The sequence below is a fragment of the Eretmochelys imbricata genome, chromosome 1, assembly GCF_965152235.1.
Source record: "Eretmochelys imbricata isolate rEreImb1 chromosome 1, rEreImb1.hap1, whole genome shotgun sequence".
Taxonomy (NCBI): Eukaryota; Metazoa; Chordata; order Testudines; family Cheloniidae; genus Eretmochelys; species Eretmochelys imbricata.
The window spans coordinates 316,426,012-316,452,657 of record NC_135572.1 but is presented as its reverse complement, the minus strand read 5'-3'; the positions used below and the strand labels follow the sequence as shown (position 1 = coordinate 316,452,657).

The 26,646-nt window shown below is 44.4% G+C and overlaps 1 protein-coding gene across 3 annotated transcripts in view; it reads left to right on the top strand.

Annotated features, from left to right (window-relative positions):
- The first annotated feature begins 4,632 nt into the window (after nt 1-4,632).
- Nucleotides 4,633-26,646, top strand: part of FAM3C (FAM3 metabolism regulating signaling molecule C) — a 60,778-nt gene continuing 38,764 nt past the window's right edge. For 2 of the 3 annotated variants that reach the window (XM_077834446.1, XM_077834430.1), the window contains exons 1-5: nt 4,633-4,757; nt 17,913-17,974; nt 23,056-23,160; nt 24,139-24,168; nt 25,778-25,901. In XM_077834446.1, the coding sequence (XP_077690572.1) occupies nt 17,962-17,974; nt 23,056-23,160; nt 24,139-24,168; nt 25,778-25,901 (272 nt within the window). In that variant the 5' untranslated portion in view covers nt 4,633-4,757; nt 17,913-17,961. Of the gene's footprint in view, nt 4,758-15,607; nt 15,679-17,912; nt 17,975-23,055; nt 23,161-24,138; nt 24,169-25,777; nt 25,902-26,646 lie in introns of all 3 variants that reach the window. The other variant, XM_077834438.1, reaches the window with a different exon arrangement.

The following is a 26,646-nucleotide window of genomic DNA, read 5'->3' as shown; positions in this document are numbered from 1 at the left end:
TGTTATCTGTTATATAACAGAGATGGAGCCAGTGACATGACTCTGTTTAGCCTAAAAGGGTAAGGTTAATTTTCAGCTGTTCAGGTGTGACTGCACCTTTAGTCAGTGACGGCATACTGGCTGGCACACATTCAGGTTAATGGGCTTCAGTGTTCCTTTGCAGTTAACTTTTTAATGTTCATAAACCTTGTATGTGCTGAGGTGGTTTAAAGCATAACGATTGCAAATCTGTGAACCTCTGCCTCTTTGAGATGAATGTCATGGATAATTCAGACCAACGGAGAGAAACAGAATCAAAACCACTGTTTAAACTACTTCCGTTCCTCCCTCCTCCACACCCTCCCAGGACTCCTGACCAACTTAACAGCACAGTACATATGCTAACAAACTTTAAAAAGGTCTTTGTTTAAGTTCGTTAGCATATGTTAACATTGTTAATTTGTTAGAAATGTTAAAGCCATATAAAGAATGAATGCCCTTCCTAGTAGTGTTCTGCTCCTTTAAGGAGCAGAGCGCAGCCTCCACCCCTGGATGCAGGGGCTAGCCCCAAGTCTTTCTGGTACCCCATACCCACTAAAAATCTCTTGCCAGTACTGTGTACTGGAAAGTACCATCCTACTTACACTACTGGTTAGGATAGAAAAGACAACCATCTAGGTTCTATTTCTGAATTTCCTACAAACTTCCTGTGTGTGACATTAGGAAAATCAGTTAAGGTTATTTTCAGAGATACAAAGCATCCTTAGCTCCCACTGTGGATGTTCAACAATTCTGAAAATCATGTCCTTAATATCTCTGTGTTCCAGTTATGCTGCCTCTAAAACAAATATAATAATACTTCCTATCACAAGTTGAGAATTTAAATAAACAGAAGTAAGGTTCCATTTTATGATTCTTGTAGCAACTGTAGAGTTACATGTGCATATAGCAAAATACAAATCTGACATAATACACAGCTATGACTTATTTATAGAGAGGATTCACTAAATTAACTGTCAATAGCTGGGGACAGCATTATTCCCTATGAAATAATAATTTTCTAATGTACTAGCCACAGTTTATACGCAGCAGTGCTCTCTAGTGGATGGTATATCAAACCTATTCAAGAGTATGTCACAAGGCCTAATACTAATACAGGAAAAAGAGATTCTTCTATAGTTCGTGTTGGGACCTACATTTTGGAAGGACAGAACCAGAGTTCTATTATTCCTATCTACAATCAGTGTCTTGAGTGGCAGCTGTGTGTGACACAGCAGAAATCCAGGACACCAAATGACCATGGAATGCAACATAGCAGCCACCAGGAATTAGGGTGACCAGATATCCCAATTTTATAGGGACAGTCCCGATTTTGGGGTGTTTTTCTTCTATAGGCTCCTCTTACCCCCCAGCCCCATCCCAATTTTTCACACTTGCTGTCTGGTCACCTACCAGGAATACTTGAGTGGCCATGACTCTGATAGCATACAGAAAGCAGGAGAAACTCAGGTGCACAGGAGTTCAACAGTGAATGTTGATCTTTGTCCATTGATTTAAATTGCCCACCCGAAAACAAAAATGAATGTGGAATTGCTGCATTGATTATTGTTGCAAGATCTCTGCTGCTGCAGGCAAGTCACTTCAGCCTAGCTGTGGGGGCCAAACCTGGTGGAAGGAAGCCTCCTGAGAGTGGCACTTGTGCGGGACATACCTGGAGAGATGAACCCCTGGGGAAGACCCTGGGGAGGGGGTATCAGTTTGTGGGGGAGGGGCCCTAGGGCAGGAGTGTCGATGTGAAAGAAGGGATGTGGCTCATGCCCAGAGGAGGGGGTGTCAATGTGTGGGGGACAGGCCATGGGGTGGAGCTCTCATGGGGGCAAGGGGACATGGGGATGGACCCTGGAGTGCGGGTGTCGGTGTGGAGGAGAGGGGCCGTGGGGCAGGCCCTCAGGAGAATGTGTCACTGTGTGGGGACAGGGCTGTGAGACCGGCTCTGAGGAGGGTTTGTGTGGGGTGGGGCCATGGCATGAGACTCTTGTGGGGGAGGGGGTGGTGGAGCAGGGGTGTTGGTGTGCGGGGGTGAGGTCCTGAGGTGGGGGTGTTGGTGTGAGGGGGCAGGGCTCTGGGGCCAGTACCGAGTTTACAATGGCACCAATGGCGCCAGGCCCAGACTTGGAAGGGGCCCATGGGGGCCCACAAAAGGTTAATCTGGGCCTGGCCACAGCCCAGCAATGCAGAGAGCCCGCTGAAATGTTCAGGAGCCCAGGGAGCGCAGGGCACAGGCATAACAGGGACTGGGTGTTGCGGGAGCTGTACTTCACTGCGTTCCGCCGGGTCCCTTGGACCTGCGCCGCTAGCTGCACTACTACTCCCAGACTGCCCTGCACCACGCTGCAGACCACCCCAGCTGAAGCGGGTGGCAGTGGAGTGAACCAAAAAAAAATTATCCAAAGCAAGGGAATGGATCAGGGAGAGGGTTCCTGGTGCTGGAGCGCTGATCCCGCTGCATCCCCTTACCCCATGTGGCATGGCGTGGGGGCTCCGGTCCTGGATCGGTCTCCTCCTGCCGCGAGCCTCCCCCGCTCTCCTGGAGTGGAGGGCCAGGGACGGCAGCAGTGCTGTGACTCCTGGTAGTCACCCTCCCAGCAACCCTGATGCCTGGCTGCAGGCTCCTGGGCACCATCTCCACCGTGCAGGTTCACGCTGGGGGGAGGGGTGTGTGTCCTCCATCACCACCGGGGGCCAGCATGGAGAAGGCCGGTTGTCTGTTGCACCCAGGGGTAGGGGACGGTGACAGCAGAGCTGGGCGGTGCTGGTTGCCACACCCCCTGCCAGTGGGAATGCCCAGAAAGTTTCCCCCACAGTCCATGGAGGGAAGAGGGTAGAGCACAGGTGGCGGGGGGGGAGGGGGGAAGGGGAAGTTGTGGGGCAATTCCAGGTGTAACAGGGGAGCTGGTGGTGACTCTGTGTTAGTGGGTAGGAGAAGTGGGATGTGAAGGTAGGGATTGGGGGTGGCTAGAGGGAGGGGAAAATCTGGGGGTGGGTGGGTGGATGGGGGGGCAGCAGCTTGGAGCTTGAGAAGAGACCTTGTGTGAAGGTAGGGGTTAATTGTGTGTATGGGGGGGAGAGTAGGAGGGATGGCAGGGGACGAGCCCTTGTGTAAAGGTTGGGGTAGGGGTTTGAGGCTGGATTGTGGTAGCCTTGGTGATAAAGTGTGTGTTTATGTCTCAGTGGCCCTTTTTCCCTGCAAAAGATGGGCACCAGCAATTTTCCTCCCCACACTCCACTCCAGTAACTTTACTGTTTCACTTGAAGTCATGAGTGGGGCCCTACCAAATTCATGGTCCATTTTGGTCAATTTCACAGCCAGCGGATTTTATAATTGGTCAATTTCATGATTAAATGATTAAATTTAATGATTTAATTTAATGATTAAAAATATTTACATCTGAAATTTCACAGTGGTGTAACTTTGAAGGTTCCAACCCAAAATGGGATTGTATCGTCATAGCGGGGTCACAGGATTTCCACCCTCAGCATTGCTTTCAAAGCTGGGCTCAGAAGGGAGCAGCTGCTGAACTTCCTGCAGTTAGAGGATGTTCCCAGAGGCGAAGATGGGTCCCATGCTATTGGGAGCAGCCCAACTGGGTGGTCCTGGCTGCTAGTCCCGGCCAGCAGAGCATTAATACAGGGCCCCTGGCCAATTTGGGGCCCCCCAGAAAAATGGGTGCCCCGAGCCCCGGAAGAAGCCCCAGGGGCAGAAGCCCTGATTCTCATCACCCCGAGCCCTAGCAGGAGCCATGGGGCTGGAAACCCCAAGCCCAGGTGCCCCGAGCTCCGGCTGCAGCCACAGGGGTTGAAACCCCAAGCCTGGATGCCCCGAGTCCCAGCTGCAGGGCGGAAGCCCAGAGCCTGGGCACCCAGAGCCTCGGCTGGAGCCACAGGGGGGGGAAACCCCAAGTCGGGGTGCCCGGAGTCCTGATTGGAGTCATGGGAGACGGAAGCCGTGAGCCCTGGCAGGAGCTCCCAGAGGCAGGAGTCTTTGGGGGTGGAAGTAGGGCTGCCAACTGTCTAATCACACAAACCCAAACACCCTTGCCCTACCCCACTCACTCCATTCCCCCCCCCACACACACACACGTTCACCAGGCTGGGGCAGGGGGTTGGGGTGTGGGCTCTGCACTGGGTGGGACTGAGGGGTTCGGAGTGTGGAAGGGGGCTCCGGGCTGAGTCTGGGGCAGGGGGCTGGGGTGCAGGAGGGGGTGGGGAAGCCCCAAGCCCAGGCACTCCGAGCCCTAGCTGGAGCCAGGGGAGGCAGAAGCCCTGAGCCCAACGGGAGGGGGGGGCGGGTTGAGCTCCCCAACAAGAGCAGCCATGCAGGGCAAGGGCAAGGGCAAGGGCAAGGGCAAGGGCAAGGGCAACTCCTCCCCCGCCCCCGCCCCCGCCCAGCCCAGCCCAGCCCAGCAGCTCGGAGCCCCCGGCTGGGGCGTGCCCAGCAGCCGGCAGGGCGGAGAGGTCTCCGGGATCGAAGGGAGGAGGGGGGCGGGTTTGTGGGGGAGGGGCTGTCGGTGGGCGGGGCCGGGCCGCGGAGCAGACTCTGGCCCGAGTCCGCCAGCACTAGGGGGCGGGCGAGCTCTCCCCGCCTTTGCGTCTGTCGCGGCGGGGCCGCTCGGTTTCCTGCTCCTCCGCCGCCCTCTGGGCAGCTGCCGAGCCGGGTCGAGTCTGCAGCCGCCGCCGCCGCCGAGTGAGGAGGGGCCGGGCGGCCGGCCGGAGCGCAGGTAAGGGGCTCCCCACGTCCCGGCCTGGGCTCGCGCCCACCAGGCTCAGAGACCCTGCGCAGCCCGCCCCCGCCTCGCCCGGCGTGTCCCCGGCCAGGTCGCCCCCTGAGCGCCCGCCCGCCCTCCTCCCAGCCGGCCTGTGCCCTCTGCTCCGCCCCGCGTGTGCCCTTTGCGCTCTAGCGGCGCCGAGCCTCGCCTGCCACGTTCCCACCTCCCGCTCGGCTTCCCTCGCTCGGGCCGGCCGGAGCTCGGAGGTGCCCTGCACCGCTCTCCTCCTTCACCCGCAGAGTCTCACTTCCCCCTTCCTCACCCCCGGCCTGCGCCTCTTGTTCCTCCCCTTTGGCTGCCTCCTGTGCCAGCAGAATAAACCACCCTCCAGCCCTGAGCCCTTTCCATGGTGACCCTCTCCTGGGGTCTCAACGTCCCTGGCAGCTTTGCTCTTCTTCCCTTGCTCCACAGACTAGTTTCCTCCTTGGGGCTGCTGCTCCACCAATCTACGCTCCTAAAAGGGGGGAAATTGGGCTGTTCTGCACCCGGTCTCTGTATCTCCCCCCTGCTCCAATGTGGGGGGAAAAAAGGGGAAAAAATGACTCTAAATGTAAGCAAAAAGGAGTACTTGTGGCACCTTTTCTCTTTGCGAATACAGACTAACAGGGCTGCTACTCTGAAACCCATAAATTTAAGCTTGCACAGGACCAAAGGAAGGAGTCAGGTGGAAATGAGAGTTTGTGTGCGGGCTCCAGGCCATTGAATCAGAGATGAAGTGTGTGGAGAGAGGTATTTCAGGTGTAGAGAGAGAGCTGGACACTTCCCAAACTAGTATTATGGATGCATTCCTCACAGGGAAGAGATAAAGTGTGCAGATGTCTGATACGTTTTGACTGGGTATGCTTACAGTGATTTAGAACTTCAGTATTAATAGCTGTAAACGGAAATGGGCTTTTCTGGTTTTCACTGTTGTTTGCAATCAGCTGCTATTGATGCAAAACAACTTAAAATAGAATTAGCTCTTCCATTTCAGTTTTGAATTGTGTACCTTTGTTTCTCTCTTCACATCTTTATCCTATTATTTGTAGAAATGCATTCCTAACATTTTATCCTTGATACATAATAAGTAAGCATGATTTTTCTTTCCAGCTCAACTTTCCTCATATGTGACTTTGTAGCCTGATGCCAGTTCTGATGCCGTCAATCATCCAACAGTGAAAAGCTTTAGTTTCTCTAAAGACCTAGCCTAGTTTTATCAGTATAACTATAAAAAGAAAAGGAGGACTTGTGGCACCTTAGAGACTAACAAATTTATTTAAGCATAAGCTTTCATGAGCTACACCTCACTTCATTGGATGCATCAGCTGTAGCTCATGAAGGCTTATGCTCAAATAAATTTGTTAGTCTCTAAGGTGCCACAAGTCCTCCTTTTCTTTTTGCAAATACAGACTAACATGGCTACTGCTCTGAAACCAGTATAACTGTCAATTAAGGGGTTGACTTTTTTTTTTATTTAAACCAGTGTGACTTTACTCTGGTAAAAGCCCTACTGTGGAGACAGTTATACAAATATATCATACTAGCATAGTTATTCCTTTTCTTGTCTGGGAATAGCAAAGCCAGTGTAAAGTGCCATTATATTGATAGAACTGTGTTCATACTAAGGGGATTGTACTATGTTAACTCTGTCAGTTTTCTAATATAGACAAATCCCTTATGTTGTGGGAGAAGGAGGAAATACTGCTGTAAAGAAGAAAAAATAATTTTTTAAAATAGCATTTTATTAAATGTTCTTTAACTGATCATGGAAATCATCAATACAAAAGTTGTCTATGGATAACCTGACATTCAACGAAACACTAAAGCAGAGGTGGGCAAACTACGGCCCACGGGCCACATCCGGCCTACGGGACCCTCCTGCCCGGCCCCTGAGCTCCTGGCCCGGGAGGCTAGCTCCCGGCCCCTCCCCTGCTGTTCCTCCTCCCCCGCAGCCTCAGTGCACCATGCTGCCTGTGTAATATATTAAACTGCTCTGCGTAGGAATGTGCTACTGGTAGCAGTTACGGAGATCAATTTACTACACTACACCAGCACAGTGCTCTGGGCTGCGCGGCCAGCCACCAGTGCTCTGTGCTGCGCGGTAAGGGGGCAGGGAACAGGGCGGTTTGATAGAGGGCAGAGGAGTTTGAGGTGGTGGGTGGGGGGTATGGATGGGGTCGGGGCGGTCAGAGGGCAGGGAATGGAGTGCTGGGGGTTGAATGGGGGCAGGGATCCCAGGGGGGCAGTCAGGAAGGAGGGGGCTTGAATGGGGCAGTCAGGGGCAGGGGTTCCAGGAGCGGTCAGGGGACAGGAGCGGGGTGTGTGTGTGTGTGGATGGGGCAGGGGTCCTGGGGGGCCATCAGGGAACGGGGGGGGGGTGGATGGGGCTGTCAGGGGGCGAGAAGCAAGGGGGACAGATAGGGGGCAGGGGCACAGGCACAACCTCCCCTAATCGGCCCTCCATACAATTTCCAAAACCCGTTGTGGCCCTCCGGCCAAAAAGTTTGCCTGCCCCTGCACTAAAGACATTGCTGTAGGGACCAGTCCTGCATTGGCAGGGTAATGAGCTAAGGAACCAATTCTGCAGTTGGGTACATCCTCATGGATCTTATTGGAGGATCTGGGTCTAAATGACCTAGTACATCACTTTGATCTCCAGTTTTTCTACTTCTGTGATTGTGAAGTAGAAAGATTTATTATTATAGATTTATTATCTATATTTACCTATCTTTGAGCATCTGTCACTGTAGTAGCTACATGCAACTAGATAGTGTAAAGCCCTGTCTGCCCTGGATTCCATTTTTGCCTGAGCCACTAACTATCTATGGGACCTTGGTCTTTACTCCAGTTTTCCCACATGTGAAATTGGTATAATGATACTTACCTACTTTTGTAAAAGCCTTTGATAACTGATGAAAAGCATTATATAAATGTGAACAGTTATTTAATAATACTTACATAAAAATACATGAACCCATCTAAATGGCTCACACTAAAATTACTCGTTTGTCAAGGACTGAAAACACTGGATAACCAGATAATATTTTATATTAAGTTATAGAGTTCAATTTCTGCATTTGTGGTATAGAAATAATTCACTAAGGCCCTGATCTTGTGAACACTTGTGCATATGCTTAATTTTACTCACCGGGGTATTATTGAAATTAATGGGACTACTCACATGAGTAAAATAAAGGATATGCATAAGTATTTAGTAGGGTTGAGGTCTAAAGGAGTAGGCACCTATACTGCAAATGCTTACTCACACTCTAGTGGTCCTTTTGATATCAGTAGGATTACTATTTGTGAGGAAGGTTTTTTTTTAGGTTTGTAGTTATTTTTATTTTTGTAATCATTCTACTACTAAACACTAAAGCATTTAACCTAATCCCCATACAACAGAATGTTAATAGTATTTAGTAGCTGTAGCAGTACTGGTAGTCCTAATGTGCTGGAATCAGAGCGCAATCAATAGCTGATAGTTGGATCAAGGTCAAAGTTTCTAGCAGTAAAGACTATATCCTATCCATCCAGCCTCTTCCTTTCAGATTCTAAATACTACAAATACACACATACCAGTTGCTTTTAACATATCACAGAAATTAAGTAAAACAGATGGGCTGGCATTTCTCACTAGTCAAGAGTATACCTGTGTGTGATAGCTAAATGTCAAAGGCTTGAGGGGAGGCTTCAGTGACACATAATTTTCTGTTAATTTCATGGCAAGTTACCACTCATTTAGTTAAGCGTACCACCACTCATTTAGTTAAGCATGGAGATACACTTGGAGGACTAGCTGCATCTCTGTCCTCTGTTTGAGTGTACCTCTTAAAGTGTTAGACCTTGTATCTTTACCTCACGGGGGTAGAATTCCATATTTCTCCCACATTTAGACCAGGTGTGGTACTACCCGTGTTTCAGGCATGTTTTCCCAGCCAAGTCCGACTGGATTCGGCACCTGTTCTTCTCTTTAGGAGTCTGACACCAAACAGCTGACTTAAACCAAAGTATTGTTTAATCTTAATAATAGGAATAAAGCACTTCGAGAAATTTTTTTTAACAGTCCCTCTTAGTTAAAGCCGTACCATTCTGTGATTAGAAAAGGAGGACTTGTGGCACCTTAGAGACTAACCAATTTATTTGAGCATAAGCTTTCGTGAGCTACAGCTCACTTCATCGGATGCATTCCGATGAAGTGAGCTGTAGCTCACGAAAGCTTATGCTCAAATAAATTGGTTAGTCTCTAAGGTGCCACAAGTCCTCCTTTTCTTTTTGCGAATACAGACTAACACGGCTGCTAGTCTGAAACCTGTCATTATGCATTCTGTGATTGTGGGCCAGATAGGCCTAGCTTCTTTAGACACCTCAGCAGACCCTGGATGTCAGCTTGAACAGCTCCCCAGCAGCAACAGGACTGGCCTCTGGACAAAGAGTCATTTTAACTGTTGATAGTGCAATTTATCTGCTGGCTACCAACATTGGGCCCATGTGGCAAAACAAGTTTTGTAAGGAGCCTGAAGATAAACTGATTATCACTACAAAAGGGTCGCGCCCCCCCCCCCCGCCCCGCTGGTAATCGCTCACCTTTGTACAGTGTGTATGGTAACACACATTGTTTAATGTTCTCTGTGTACATAAAATCTCCCTGTTGTATTTTCCGATGCATGCATCCGATGAAGTGAGCTGTAGCACACGAAAGCTTATGCTCAAATATATTTGTTAGTCTCTAAGGTGTCACAAGTACTCCTTTTCTTTTTGCGGATACAGACTAACACGGCTGCTACTCTGAAACCATACAGTAAAGACCCTAATAAGCAGGTAACTATATGGTATTCATGGAGCAGCTCCACATCTGGCACGGGTGGGACAGGGCATATAGGAGAGAACTTGATTTAGATGCATAAGTGGCAATATTTTAAGAAGAGAAGGATACTACAGCAAGAGTTTTGGAGTTTAATGATAAATATTTGTAAAATATTTTCTGAAATTTGTGTGTAGCAATCGTTCCAAATCCTTATTTTCCATTTTGTATATGGTAATAGGGCATAATACTTAGGATATTTTACTGCTTGTTAAGTGCTCATGATGGGTTTGGTAGTGTATAGTCACAAAAATATGCGGTTCATTGTCTAGATTATTTTAGTATATAAATCAGTCACAGTTAAGACACAAGTCACTGGCAGAGCCAGACGGGTGGGAGGGAAATGTTGATTTAGAATGTTGTATTTTAATTCAGTAGAATTTGTTAATTTAAATTCTGATTGTTTAATCCTTACACACACAATCCCATTAAACTCAAAGGGATGATTTATGTGAATAAGGGCTGCTGGACTGAGTCAAAATTTCAGTCAGATTTAATTTTCAAGATTTACATGTTCATACTGGGATTTAATTTTTTCATTATAAATAGGATAGGAGGGGTTAGATTTTAGGGCTCAATCCTGTAATTTTTTCCCTCCATTTGTGTGCTTACTTTGCTGCATGATTTTGTGAAAGTCCCTTCACCTCTCTGTGCCTCAGTTTCACCATCAGTAAAATAGGGGTCAGTATAATTGTGTAGTATTGTAAAGATCGTTGAGATATGTGTAGGAAAAGTGCTACAGTAGAACCTTACAGTTACAAACCCCAGAGTTATGAACTGAACAGTCAACCACACACCTCATTTGGAACCAGAAGTACGCAGTCACGCAGCATCAGAGACCGAAACCAAACAAAAAATACGATACAGTACTGTGTTAAACATAAACTACTAAAATGGAAATTAAAACTTTTTTTGACAAGGTAAGGAAACTGTTTCTATGCTTGTTTCATTTAAATTAAGATTGTTAAAAGCAGCATTTTTGTTCTGCATAGTAAAGCTTCAAAGCTATATTAAGTCAATGTTCAGTTGTAAACTTTTGAGAGAATAACCATAATACTTTATTCAGAGTTACAAACACTTCAGAGTTATGAACGACGTCCAGTCCAGAGGTATTTTTTAACTCTGAGGATCTACTGTATATAAGAACCACATATTAAGCTAAGTATTAAGAAAGAGCATATGTGCTTATTAGGTAAGGTGTGTTCTGCATAGGAACTGTATTTGATGTGTTTCAGAGTAACAGCCGTGTTAGTCTGTATTCGCAAAAAGAAAAGGAGTACTTGTGGCACCTTAGAGACTAACCAATTTATTTGAGCATGAGCTTTCGTGAGCTATAGCTCACTTCATCGGATGCATACCGTGGAAACTGCAGCAGACTTTATATATTTATATATTTGATGTGAAATTAATTCCTCTCACAGCTCATATGATTAGGCCTGGCATGATGATCTATGTATGGGGGTAATTAAATTTGAGCATCGGTTTGTAGGCAGAACGTAACTCAGCGCAGCCCCTTTCAATGCAACCACTGAACAGTGACTAGAATAGTGGTTACTGCCTCTCTGCACCCTCTTATTTGAGGGTTTTGGGCCACTGGAGCTGCTTAGGATTTTGTCCCCCTGCTTCAGGGACTGCAGCACACCTTCCCTCAAATAATGGCCTGTTCAGTGGTTGCATGGATACTCCTGTGAGTTCCTCAGCCTTGCAAGAGATCTAGATTTCCCTGTGTGACTAGTCTCTTTGTATTCCGCGTGCATTTATGTGGATCATGTGTTTGCATCAGTTCTCCATGCAACGTGTGAATTTCATTCTTAAAAATTGTGGATCTAATTCTTACAATGTTGTCCTGATACCATTCACTGGGATTTGACCATTCTTCAGCAGCTTGGGGGAATAAATTGCTTGTTCTGCAGTAAATTTGGACTTGATTCAATAGGAAGTATTTGTAATGACTTCTTTTATTTTTGTTGAGGTTTCTCTTTCATGGTATATTCATTTAGAATGGGCTGTAGTATCAAGCTAGCTACTAGGACCCAGTGCTTTATGGGGATGCTTATCATGACAAAGCTAGATATTTTCAGCGATACAAAAAACAAATACGTACATAATATGATTATAATACAGTGTATGCACGTTCTAGTCACGCTTTTTACCAGTGGGAATAGTGGGTTGGCAAGTAACTGCTTTCTGATTTTAATTAACACATTTATTTTGTTCTTAGCTACTATGGAATGATTGAACATATGATTGCTATAATTTGCTATGTATACTTCAGAATATATGAAGTGGTGGTGTGCTTTTTTTGTGAGCTTCAAATAGGTGGTAATTGCAGCTACACTTCAACTTCTAAATATATTTCTCATAGTGTTAAAAATAAATAAAATCCTCCCTGTCTCAAGCTTCCTGGTACCTGGATTAGCCGAGCTGCACTTGACTCATACCCTTGTAGGCACATCCACATTGGCACTGCAGGTAACTCGGGTTCACAGCTAATGTTTCTGGGACGAATTCCACAGTTTTTAGCACCTGACTAACTCGAGTCCCTCTAGGAATTGTTTTATGTGCGGTGTGGAAGAAATTGTTTGTCCTTCCTGAGCACCTGTGCAGAAGTTTTCTTCAATCTCCAGCACTTTAAACTGAGGGATTTCCAGCTGTGCATACTTCTCACTTCTGTCCATTCCCGCTGGTGCTAAGTCATGGATCCAGCACCAGTGGATGAACTGTTCCTGCTTTTGGCTGTGCTGTTATTGGAACAGGATGCGGATTGAAGGTATGGGGCATGGTTGACGTCATTTCAGCAGTGGTTGGTGACCCTCAGGAGGCATCAGCAGGTCTTTAGATAATCATGCTGGCTGGATGCTGTTATGGCACAGTGGAGACAGCTGATGCATGGTGTAATTGCTGTAGATTCCCCCTGTGAAGACCAGTACATCTGGTGCAGGACCATAAACGCAGAGCGGGACTACATTGTCATGCAGACCTGGGATGACCACCAGTGGCTCCAGAAGGTCTCTGTGAGGACGGCCACTTTCATGGAGATCTGTTAGGAGGTTGGCCCAATCTTCCAGCACCAGAGTATCCAAAATAAGGGTGGCTGGTACCAGTCCAGAAGTGGCGTGTTAGTACTATCTGGAAGTTGTCTACCCCTAGCTGCTATAGATCTATAGCTAACCAGTTTGGTGTTGGCAAGTTGACAGTTAGTGGTGTGGTAGTGGTGATTTGTGAGGCAGTTATTGCTGTTGATTACCTATGGGTACTGGACATAGCTATTGTGCCTGAAGTAATAGCTGGCTTTGAGAGAATGGGGTTCCTGAACGGTGCTGGGATCATTGATGGTGCATGTGTGCCCATGGTTTGCTCACCACAAGGAACACATAAATATGTTAACTGTAAAGGATATTACTTGATTGTTATTCAGGTATTGACCTGTCAGGGTTCCCTCCCCACTCTGAACTCTGGGGTACAGATGAGGGGACCCGCATGAAAGACCCCCCTAAGATTATTTCTATCAGCTTAGGTTAAAACTTCCCCAAGGCACAAATCCCTTCTTGTCCTTGGACGGTATTCACTGCCACCACCAAGTGAGCTAGACAAATATTCAAGGAAAAGAACCACTTGGAGTTCCTGTTCCCCAAAATATTCCCCCCAAGCCCCTTCAATCACCTTCCCTGGGGAGGCTTGAGCATAATGTCCTCACCAATTGGTACAGGTGAGAACAGACCAAATCCCTGGGTTTTTAGGACACTAAAAACCAATCAGATTCTTTTAAAAAAAAAAAAAACAGAACTTTTTATTATAAAGAAAAAAAAGTAAAAGAAGCACTTCTGTAAAATCAGGATGGAAGGTAATTTTACAGGATAATCAGATTCAAAACACAGAATTCCCCTCTAGGCAAAACTTTAAAGTTACAAAAAACAGGGATAAACCTCCCTCTAAGCATAGGGAAAATTCACAAGCTAAAACAAAAGATATACTAACGCATTTCCTTGCTATTACTTACTATTCCTGTAATTTAGATGTATCATTCAGTAGGAGCTGGATTACTTGCTTGGTCTCTCTCTTTGTCTCCCTAGAGAACACATACAGAGCACAAAAACAAAGCCTTTCCCCCCACCCCAGATTTGAAAGTATCTTCTTTCCCCATTGGTCCTTCTGGTCAGGTGCCAACCAGGTTAATTGAACTGATTAACCCCTTACGGGTAAGGGGATTCTGTACCTCTGGCCAAGAGGGATTTTATTTTACTGCATACATAAAGGTTGTTACCCTTCCCTTTATATTTATGACATGACCAACCATAAAGGCAAGTTTATTAACACCAGTGTGGGATGCACTGGCAAGAGTGCCGAGGTGATTTGGCATTTACTTGTTAGGCGGGAATGAAGTCCTTTTGCGTTCAAATAATATGGTTATGAATGGGGTGTCTGTGCCCACTGTTGTTTTTCCACTCTGCTGCCACAGCTCATGACGCTGTACCATGATACAAGAGCACCTGGAAGAGAGAGGTTTAATTGCACACACAGCAGTTACAGGATGGTGACAGAATGTGCACTTGGCCAACTGAAGGCAAGATGGCACTCACCTGCATACCCATTTGAATGCCAGTATTCCTAATGCCACTTGTATTGCCCTATGCAATATCTGGAAGGAAAAGGGCAAGAGCTTTCACCGCTCTCAAGACAGTACTGGTTTGCAGGCCTGGTACAGACAAAAAGCCCCTGTCATCACTGGAACTAGGTCCTGGTGAGTAAGGGAAACAAGGGATGCCTTAGGAGGTGGAAGTTGCCATACAAACTGTAAGAGGCTAATTAATTAAGATGAGCTATTATCAGCAGGAGAAAAAACCTATTGAGCTGTAGCTCACGAAAGCTCATGCTCAAATAAATTGGTTAGTCTCTAAGGTGCCACAAGTACTCCTTTTCTTTTTGCGAATACAGACTAACACGGCTGTTACTCTGAAACCTATTTAATCTATTTCCCTATGTTAAGTATCCTCAGACCTTCTTGTCAACTGTCTGAATGGGCCATCTTGATTATCACTACAAAAGTTTTTTTCTCCTGCTGATAGCTCATCTTAATTAATTAGCCTCTTACAGTTTGTATGGCAACTTCCACCTTCTGTGTGTGTGTGTATATATGTGTCTGTCTGTCTGTCTGTCTGTCTTCTTACTATATGTTCCATTCTATGCATCCGATGAAGTGGACTGTAGCCCATGAAAGCTTATGCTCTAATAAATTTGTTAGTCTCTAAGATGCCACAAGTACTCCTGTTCTTTTTACTGTATTGAGGGTGAGGGATTCTGCATTTAGCTGCATACTGAAATAAATAGTGTGTGTGGGGGGGATTCTCAGGAGGTTTCTCAGTTGCCTACACCGATAGTGATCTCCTACAGTGTGCTTGCTCATGGCCAATTACTTATCATCTGGACATTTTGCATAGCTTGTGATGGATATGCTAGGAAAGTTTCACTCTTAGTGTAAGCAGTGAACATTTAGCACCAAATTCCTCTCTACTCTTGAAAGTGCCTGTTGATATTTTAAGGTCTTGGTCTCTTTCTTAGTGTGGAGAGAAGGAGGGTTTCTCAGGTCTTTCCATTTTTTCCTTTCATTTACTATCCTCCTCACTACTAACCCTTACTCCCATAAAAATTTAAGCAGTATATCATAGTCACCCTACCTATAGCAGAGAGGAGCTGGACATGGATCTCTGAACTCAATAGTGCTACTTTGAATACAAGCCAAAAGAAGTTGTTTGAATAGTGGAAAGTTCACCCTCTCCCAGGGCTTATGTAGGGTTGAGAGAGTTTTCTGAACGATGTAGAGCAAATAGGATTTTTTTACTGTTGTAGCATTCAAAAGCACAGAGTCTCAGGGATGTTGTGGTACTGTCATATACAGCTGTTTCATAAAGCCTTATATTAGGCATCAACCATTCATTTACACATTCTTTTCCATTTCACGCAGATTTCCTTTTATCCAAAGGAGATATTGGTTACAGGCTACATTATTGGTCTGAGTATCGTGTGCATTTTAAGGTAACTTGTAGAGGTCTTCTCGGGCCTGATTTTTAACCCAGACCCAAATTGACCCAAGCCGAAGAGGGTCGAGTCATTTTCCGACTACCGATGTCAGGTTTGTGTCAGGTTGGAAAACAACTGATCCTCTTGGGCTCAGGTTGGCTCTTCTCCTTACTGTGAGGTTGGCACGGCAGTAGTTGCGTGCACTGCTCCTGCTGTGGTGGGTGTGTGCACTGCGGGATGAGGCTCTGTGATTCCTTGGCACATGCACTCCCCAGCAAACACAGCACAGTGCGGTGACAGTGTCCGGCAGGAGCAGGTCAAGCAGCGCCATCACCATAGGCCTGGGGAGGAGAGCCGACCTGGGCCTTCAGGAGTCTATTGTTTTCCAAACCAATGCGAACTTGACACTTGAAGTTGGGTCTTGTTAGGTTTGAGTCAAGTTGCAGGCTCTAGTAACTTGAATCTGAGTTTCTTATGCATTATTAAATGGTAAGAAATGAGCGAGTGAAATAGTAAATAGCTTAGTAGCCTAATCTTTTCCTGCTAAGCTTCCAGGCAGAATCTAATTTCAGCTCAGTGAAAAACGTGAAAACCCTTTCACGCCACAGGTACGGAAGTACATATTACAGTGGTTCTTAAGAGCCTCTGCGGCCTTATCAATAAATATTAGAGAATGCTGTCTCCTTTGTTCCAGTGTTCAGCCAAATGCTTCCTAAATTACTTATCCAGTGTCAGAATAGCCAAAACTTTAACACTTTGACTAAACCTAGACACCTCTGGCCTGATTTTTTTCAGTGGATCAGAGTCCTGAACCTTTCATTGGGTTCTCAGCAGGTGCTCAGAATCTCTTGGCATCTTAGTTTGAAAATTTTGGAAGTGTCTGTGGGAGTTTTGCCATTTAAAAATTGGGGGATAATACTTAACCATCCTCACAGGATTGTTTGAGGCTTAGTGCAAGTAATGTTTGTAAAGTGCTTGGAGATCTTCAGCTGGAAGGTGCTATGGAAGTGCATTTGATTTTTCCAGTAACTGAAAGATAATCTGTGAAATAACAATTTATTTACAAACACTCCATTTTATGTGAAAGTTTTATAAATGTTGTAGATGTTTTCTAAAATACCTTTTTAGATTAGAATTAGCTTGTCACTGTAGAGATGCTGAAGTTCTGGCTGAGGCAGTACTATCAGTCTAATCCCCTATTTTCAGATACTTGTCACTTTCCAGAAAAGTATCTCTGGAATTTAAATTTCTCATTCTTGTGAGCTCTTGTGTGTGTGCATGCGTGCATGTAGTAAAGTTCTCTTAGTTGTTTGAGCATATCAAAATGTGTACCTTTTCACTTTCAGTATTTTGATAACTAACTCAGAAGATTTAATTTTAAAAATTCAAACTTACATATCATATGTAGTCTTCAGGTAAGTGTGCTTACTGCTTGGGGTGGTGGGGGGGGGCATATTCTGGTTACCTTAGCTCCATCTTCTTCTGAGCACTGTTCTTGGAGTGCCCTTTTAAGCACCAACTTTCTACAGTTGCCATCTGTAAATTTAACTAATAAAATGCATATAGGTGAATAGATTTATCAAGGTACATATCTTTTCTTCTTGCATTTCAGACATGACTTTGCTGAAGAAAAGTGAAGTTTTTTTGTGCACAGACTTTGCAATGTGGTCATTAACTATTTTTTAACTATAATCTAGAGAGAAAATCCTCAGGTTTGACATGCCACTCTTCAATAAAACATAATCTTGGTACGAAAGGTCACTAGAAATTTGGAAGAGTGCAGATAGGTTTTTTTGTGTGTGCACCCTCCATGTTGTATGTTTACATTTATACAATACAAATTGAACACCTTCAAGAAAACCAGGTACATCATCCAATTTCCTTGGTAATTGATTGAGAGTATAATGTGTCATATCAAAACAGGCTGAAAATAAGGTGAGTTTATGAAGGATTTCGTTAAATTCAGAAATGAATGATTAAAGTAACAAAACATTCAGGTAGCTTGCTTTATACTTGAGTGACAAATGAGAGCAGTGCATCAGAAATCAATCCAATATACTCTTTCACTGTACGCACTAAGAAATCAAGGCTTAATAGCGGGCTAACTATTAAGTGATCAGCAAAATTGTTATTAGCACTACTAGCTTGGAAACCCTAATTCTGTGATCGAATTAACAAACAAAAACAGTAGTAAAATTTCTTATTTGCCTTGAGTTCTAATTTTTGTGCCTTCTATCTTCTCCTTTTAGGTCGTTTGATTAGTGCAATTGTGCTACTGACTGATTGACAAGACTAAACATGAGGGTAGCAGGTAAGAAAAACAGTCACTGGGATCAGATTTATGTGACTTTTAAAATAAGCCGTATACTGCATTAATGAGTAAAGGATAATCCTGATGTTTTTTGTTATATCTAACTTCTGAAAGAAGCACCACAGCTTTAATTTAATGGAAACAGTATTGCTTTGCTATTTTTAGCTGCCTGTGAAGTATGGCATTAAGCAATCATGAATGGCGGAAAAAAATCGTGTATGTTTATTTTCTCCATACCAGTACCATCCAGCTTCCCTGAAGGTCAGAAGGAAGAAGCAAATGTGAATTTGGTCTTCCTCGGAGTTTCTCAGTGTAACCCTGGCTTCCAGCTTTCTATATGTAGTTCATTGAATTATTGTATATGCATTTCAGTTACTAAACGGGACTTTTTGCAGGGGAGAGGTTCAAGTTTATTGGAAGAAAACATTATGTCCAATGAAATGGCTAAATGTTTATCTGCCACTTTCAGCCAAAATAACTCCTCCTGCAGTCCAGTCTTTGTTTATTAGTATTCTTGATATGAGAGACATCTCAAAAGAATGCAAAAAATACTCTATACATCACTAAATTTAAAAAGTGTATTTAGATGTCTGATGGATCTTTTTATATATTTTTAAATCTTTTAAACAAATATCAGTTGTTCTAATCGTAGTGCAAAGAAACACCAGTCATTTTAGTAAATAACCCCAAAGAAGTGATATACACATTAGAAATTCAGGAAACCTAACAAATGTATACAGTGAAGTTTAGTACAATAGGAAGAAATGGAATTCGAAATTTTTCAGGACTTCAAGATATGTTTTTAATGTAAATGTTACGAGTGTTCTGGGTATTTGTAAGGCAAAGGTCACTAAGATGAAGGAATTAGAAATGGGTAACTGTTCCAAAACGGAGAGAAGAAATAACTAGAAATGTCCTGTATAGAAGGAATACAGCATTACTTCTGGGGGGGGGTTCTGTGTGATTGCGCGCATGCAGAATTGTGCCCTCCCCTCCCCCCACAAAATTCCTGTGCTTGCCTGCAGAAAACTGCAGCGAAGCAAAGGGAAGCTGCACTGGGGAGGGCAGGGGCGACGACCATGGGTGCAGTTTTGGGCAGGGGATTGCCCCCCTCCAAACAGAAGTGAGGCGTGGGGGCCACACAGGGTTATGTGCCACTGGGCTCCCCACCCCCATCTCTGCAAGCACAGAGCTGCCCAGCTGAAGGAGGCTGCATGTTGGTTCAACTGACTCTGCAGCTGAATGCCACCTCCTGGGTCCTAGTGCCAGTTGAGCTCCCCTTCTATATGCTGGGAGCCTTCCTCTTTTCTGTGCAACAGTGAGTGCTGGTGGAGGGGAAGAGGCAGTGGGGAAGGAAATGGGGGTGGAATAGGGCAGGGGGATGGGGGAGTGAGGGGAGGGAGATGGAGAAGAAAAGGGGATAGGGGAATCCCGGGGGGGAAGAGGGAGACCAGCATGCGGCATCCCTTGGCAGCAGCTGGGGCTCCCCTGTTAAGCACGACCATCGAAACCTCACCCTGACAAGCCCTACTCCCCTACCCATGGACTCCTCCGACCAGCCTGCCACACCCAGACCCTTACCTCACTGATTCCAAAGCAGCTGTACCTGGACCCCTCTCCCCCCACTGAGCCCCAATCACCTTCACTTGGATTGTCTGCAGAGTCCCATTGCCTCTGCACCCAGAACCCCCCTACAAGCCCCTGTGCATCCAAATGTCCCTCTGAGCTGCCCGCACCCAGAGTGCCCCACACCTGGATCCCGTACACCCTAAGCCCCTCCACACTTGGATCCTGCTGGGCTGAGCCTGCCAACCCACACCTGGTGCACCTGGCACAGAGGGCCCCAGAGAGTTTCTGGGGCAGGTCCAGCCCTTGCACTGTGTCAGGGTCAGGTGCAGCCTCACTGCCAAGTCCCTGTAGTGGGGGAGGTGGGGGTTTCAGGGTGATCTGCCACCTCAGTGCAGCCAGTGGGCCTGTGCTTCCCCACTGCCATGCTGAAGCCACATTTATTTATTAACAAATGTGCAGAATTTTAAAATATTGTGTACGCTATTTTTAATTTTTTGGTGCAGAATTCCCTCAGCAGTAACAGCATATCAGAGACCGACTGGATAGAGTTCAGAAAGAAACTGAGGGAGTGAAAGCTGAATAAACCTAGCATTTGGAGAGCAGTAATAGAGGTCTCTGAGAAGCCTATTTACCTACGAGAAAGGAAGCAGAAAACTTCAAAGAAAATTCAATAGTGTATTACATCTGTATCACAACTAAAGAATTTTAAGGCATTCTTTTGCTATGTACATTTGTACTGTTGTGTTGCAGGAGGAATGTGTGTGTGCTCTAGTTAATAGTCTGACAAACTGTTAGACTTTTCAGCAGTTCGATTCATAGGTTAACTTAGTAACAGTTGCTTCAAAGTAATCCAGGAAGAAAGCATGACTACATGCTTTCTCAACATTGAAGTTAACATTATTCAGGCTGTGATAAAGGAATAGTGCATGGAACATATATTTTTATTAATTGTATTAGGTATGCTTACATCTGAGCTTAGTTCAAACAGACTCCCTGTTGGGGGTCTGGTGAAAGTCCATTTTATGCTGCAGCAGGAGTGGGCAGATTTTGGCAAGACTGGGAAATGCTCTGTTTTCTGGAAGGTGAATTAGGTCACCAGTGGTGGTTGTCTACTACGATAATCTTCCTCATTTTATTTCCTGCTGTCAGTCCTGCTAAGAGCTCACAATTAGGGCAGAACCTGGTAAATTTTTTGTCTATAATCTTGTTGCTAAACCCCGTAACACATTCTCTTCTTCTGTTGACGTTTCTTAGCTATAGTAAGCAAGTACTTTAGTGGGGTGCTTTTAGTTCAAAGATTAAAGGAAGTGCTCTCTTAGAAATGTGTTTTCTCTTTTATAGAGAGAGCCCATACAATTCCATGGGAGGGCATAGAATTCTGTGGTGTTTCTTTGGTGCTGGTACTGTCTGCCCACACTTTCTTGCCTATTCTGGATCAACAAAACATGAATCATCTGTCTAATTTACTATATATCCTGTTCCAAAATCTACTTTTTTTGGTAGATGTGACCTTGAAAAATAAAATCAAACCACTGTATAACCTAAAAATAACCTCCAGGAAAGATGTAATAAGTTACATCTGAGACGTTGAGAAAGTATATAGATAAAATGTCAAATAGATGCAAATATTAGCATTAAAATACTTTCAGAAAACTGTTTTACGTTTTGAATTTGCTTTGAGTTACCAAGAGTATTAACTATAGTTAAGGCTGCGAGTCTATCATGGAGGTCACGGATTTCGTGACTTTCTGGTCCGAGCAGCTTGGGTGGCCCCGGCGCAGCCGCTGCTGGGGCAGTCTTGGCCCCCAGCCCCCCAGCACCTGTGGTTGTCCTCAGGCCGCCGCCCCCTGCCCTGGAGCACCAGTTTAGGGTTGCCAATTTTGGTTGCATGTATTCCTGGAGATTTAATCACATGACATAATCTTTAATTCTTGGAGACTCCCGGACAATCCTGGAGGGTTGGCAACTCTACACCAGCAGCGGTCCCGGGCCACCCCGTGCCCTGGAGCCCCCTTCCAGAGCACCTGTGGTGCCCCTGAAGTCCCCCCCTCCAGAGCACGCAAGATTTAGTCAGGGGTATATAATACAAGCCACGGAGAGGTCATGGGCTGTGAATTTTTGTTTAGTGCTAGTGACCTGTCTATGACTTTTGCTAAAAATACCCATGAGTAAAAAGTGGCCTTAACTGTAGTTTTGTCAAATAAAATGATTGTAGGCATATAGCCCGCCCCCAGTTGCTCCCACCCAGCTCCCCTCCCCAAACTCTTGATTGCTTCCAACCCAGCTTAGGGTTACCATCTTTCAAGTTCCCAGAGAGAGGGCACTGCCAGGGGTATTTGGAGAGGTGCTGGAGGGGTTTGTGAGTACTGGGAGGGGTATTTGGGGGGTGCTGGCAGGGATTTTGGGGGGTACTGTTGGGGTACCTGCAGCCTCACTCTCGAAGTGGGGGGCATTGTTGCTTCCTGTCATTGGCAGAGCAGCTGGCACGAGGCCAGGATGCAGCGCCAGCCCATCAGTCAGTGCCACGCCAGCCCATCATGGGCCTCTCCCCCTTCCCAGGACTGGGAGCCAGGGCCTGGCTCTGTCACCCCTCCTGGCTGGGCTCTGAGGCGCTTTACAGCTCCGCTTTCCTGGTGGGCCAGCAACCCAGCTCAGGCTCCCCTCCGCTGATCGCCTGCCACCTCCCTACCCACCCCTCCCGGAGAGGCTCCTGCTGCCTCACTCACTGAGCCCGGATGCCAGCACTTGCTCATTCGCTCACATGGCCTCTGTGTTGCTGCCAGCTGGCGGAGGACAGAGCTGGCGGCGGTAGGGCTGCGCTTGCACCACTTGGGGGGACACTGTGCACTTCAGCCCGGCCAGCCACCCACCCCCTGCTAGCAGGGCCCTGTGCTGCAGAGCAGGTACGGCTCCAGCCCCGGCTTGGCTTCAGCCCGTTTGACCTTTGCAGTCCACTCAGAAGTGTCTGGCAGTCCAGATTTGGCCAGCGTTCACCTATTGACTATCCTAGTCTAGCATATATATTGTTCTGTAAATGCCAATGTGATTGACAAAGCCTTGGCTGGGATGATTTAGTTGGTGTTAGTCCTGCTTTGAGCAGGGATTGGGCTGAATGACCTCCTGAGGTCTCTTTCAACCCTAATCTTCTATGATTCTGTGATTCCAACATGCTATTGATAAACTGTGAGATGTGAATTGGTGCCCCATCCTAGGGTGGAACATAGCAGTCAGAGGTACAGCTGAGCCTCACAGTATCATTGTCCATAGCAGTGATTTAAGTTCACACCTTGACAGTACGAAGCTTCACTTTTGATTTATTTTTCATGTACATACTTTTTGTTTACTTCATTTCACAGTTTGTAACATATTTCTGGCAGCATTGTAATAGCTTTTTTTAACACAATTCACTGTGGATTTCTCATGCAGTTTATTTTTTGTGTTTAAAACTGATATGTATAAATTGTAAAATATAAATAGATGCCCAAAACTTTATTTTCTGTGGTTCTGAATAGGTGCTGTAAAGTTGGTGGTAGCTGTCTCAATATTTCTACTGACATTTTATGTCATATCTCAAGTATTTGAGATAAAAATGGATACAAACTTAGGAAACCTGTTTGGTAAGTGATGACTTCTGTTTTCCCCGCACAAATCTAATTGGCCTTGAATACAGATTAAGTACTACACGCTCTTTCCATTGTTAGCCTTGCATGTTCATGTTCCAGAAGAATTCATGTTTTTAAGAATGTACTTTTATGTTCTGCATTAAAAGGTAAAATATTAATATTTACAAATTTTAATGTGAATATTTTAGCTTAAAAAGTTCACATTCAGAATATAAACAAGATTGTATTCATGCACAGATCATGTTTAGTAGTATTTGTGGTTTTAGTCAAATGGTCTTTAGACTGAGGGTATAACAAGAGTGCACAGTGTGATTATAGTCATGTTGGTTCCAGGAAGTTTGAGAGACAAGGTGAGTTAGGTAATATCTTTTATTGCACCAACTTCTGTTGGCGAGAGAGACAAGCTTTCACGCTACACATCTTTTTTTCAGGCCTGGGAAAGTTACTTCTGTGTCATAGCTAAATACAAGATCAAACAGTTAGTTTAGCATAAGTAGTTAACGCATATTCTAAGGGACCACTTCACCCTGAATACGTGCTAAGTATTTATGGGGTAGTCAATTATTTTTTGTCAAGTTCAAATTTAGACACCTACACTCTGATTTTTTTTCAGAGGGATTGAGCACCTACAACTTCAGGGATCTCTGGGAGTTCAACATATCTATTACCAAATCCTCTGTATCTGAAATTGGCCAACCAAAAACTTGAAGCACAAAATGTTAGACTGCATTTCAGAATTTGGCCCCTTAATTTTTGTGTGTCTTACTGTAAATGTTTGTGCTTTATATTTGAATATGATGGTGGGAGGTATTAAATGGAGTATCATAAACAATCAAACATATTTTTATAGATCTGCAAAAGACCAAATTAATGGGATTATAAACATTTTACAAATGAAATATCATTGTAACTAAAACTTTTTAAAAAACATTGTAACTAAAGTTTTTTAAAAACTTTCTTCTGTGTTTTTAGCTAGATCAGCATTGGAGACAGCTGCACGCCGTAAGTATTTCATATGCCACAGTTACTGCAGTGTGTATTTAATTTTGTCTGTATATACAATAGTGCTGTGACTTTTAAATACTGACTGTCACTTTGATATGAAAATTGCCACCTGTACATAAAAATGCAATGAGAATAGATTCAAAGTAGAAGATTTTCATGTTTAACCAGAGAATTGCATTTGTTAGATCAGCATATGTCAGAATAAGTATTTTAATGGTTTGTGATATTGTACCTAATTAATTTTACTGTTACATATACAGTATTTAAGCTGCAGTTCCATGTGTGATTGATCAGTATTTTCTTTGTGCTCTTTTGATCAAATACAAGATAGGATATGTGGGAAATAAGTTTACTTTTATTCCTGGATAGAGACAGATTACACTAACTGGCATTATTTATTTATTCGGAGTATAAATAAGTTTCTTATGAAGGATATATGATGCGGCTCTTGAGTATTAATACATTTTGAAGAGGGTTCCCGATAGCCCTTAAAAAGGTGACCAAACCATTCGCTGAAAATTTTCTGTCCCAGCTTTTAAGTAGAGCCCTGCACAGATACAAATTTAGATCCGCAAATGCGGATATCTGCAGATATAAATTGATATCTGCGGTACCACAGGACTCTCTCTGGAACCACAGCTGCAAAAGGAGCAGAACGTGGGGCTGCCCGCTGGCAACTCCTCCAGCACAGTGGTACCGCCCCCAGCCCTGTCCTCTGGCACGGCTGTACAGACCTCAGACAGGAGACGCAGTCATGCAAACCTCTGCGTGGAAGGGACAGGTGCAGGACTCGGGGTGGTACAGCCGCATGGAGAAGCTGCTGGCACGGGACACTGGTTCTTGGGGGCAGCGGTCCCACGTTCTACTGCTTTCGCAGTTGTGGTTCTCTAGATACCAATTTGTATCTGCGGATATAAATTTGTATCCATGCAGGGATCTACTTTTAAGCACTTGATTCAAGATGTCTTTTTTACATTATTTAAGCAAGGAGAAAAGTTGTGTGTGTTCATGTGCCACAGGACTGGAATCTGGGAGATGTAAGTTCTGTTTCTACCTCTGCTGCAAAATTCTGATGACTTCAGGCAAGTCATTTAGGGAATGATCCAAAGCCCACAGAAGTTAATGGAAAGATTCCCGTTGACTTTAGTGGGTTTTGGATCAGGTCCATAATTTTTCTGTATCTGTTTCTCCATTTATAAAAAGGAGATATGCACTTACCTCACAAGTGAGATTAAATGAATGTTTGTGAAGTGCCTTTTCCCAGAATTGAGTATACAGTCTGAGTTATGCACTGTTGTTGTCACCATATTGACCCCAGAATATATGAAAGATAAGGTTGGTGAGGTAATATCCTTTATTGGACCAACTTCTGTTGGTGAGAGAGACAAGCTTCTGAGCTTATATAGTGCTCTTCCTCAAGGGCTAAACTCTGCGTAAGCTCATAAGCTCGTCTGTCTCGCCAACAGAAGTTGGTCCAATAAAGGATATTACCTCACCCACCTTGTGTCTCTACATAGGCTGAGATTATTTATGACTTCCCTCCACCTTTTCCTTAGATTTTTTTATTTACTGTCATATCTAAATCATATTTATTTCCTTTCTAAAGCTACAAAACCACCCAGATATAAATGTGGGATTTCAAAAGCTTGTCCTGAAAAGCACTTTGCCTTCAAAATGGCAAGTGGAGCAGCCAACGTAGTTGGGCCAAAAATTTGTGTAGAAGATAATGTGTAAGTATTTGCTTATCTGGCAGATTATCTGTATGTACCTTTTTAAAATCTATTTTGGATAATTGCTCAGTCAGAATCTCTTGAATTCAGACTATAACGTATTGATTGTTTTGCTGAAGTAAATAGAACATTTTGTTGTTTACTCTTTAGTTTAATATGCAAACAAATATCTGAATTGGTGCAAACACACTTTTTTCATGTACTTTTGACACTCGCTAGCTGTATGAGGAATTGTATTGTGGAATTGTTATGGTTTGCAAAATACTTTTTAAACTCCATCAGGCCAATGACAGATAAAATATATTTTTAGCATTTCTTTAAAAGAGCCCTGACAGGGTAAAAAGACAGATATTTTAATAATAAAAAGGTAATTACGTTTTGCTGGTATCTTAAATTACTAAACCTAAATTTTAAAAATCCAATTCACTTTTCACTATTTACAGTAAAGTCACTTAGTTTGATTAATAATATTAGACTATTGTTTCCGTTTCTAGTAACTTTCACTTTTTATATCCACTAGTTCCTTGCTGCAAAGGTTGGGTTGCATGCACTGTAGGGGAACGTTTGAAAAATTGTATTCTTTGAGGTTATTAAATTGAATAAAAACTTAGTAGTTTTTTAATGCAGCCCTTTTAAAAATACAAAATCTGTTTTATGCCTGAGCTATTTGTGTTCCTTAATATTAAACTAATTGGATTACTTCATCAGTGTGCTAATTTTGTTCCAGACAGTCTCACTTCTTACA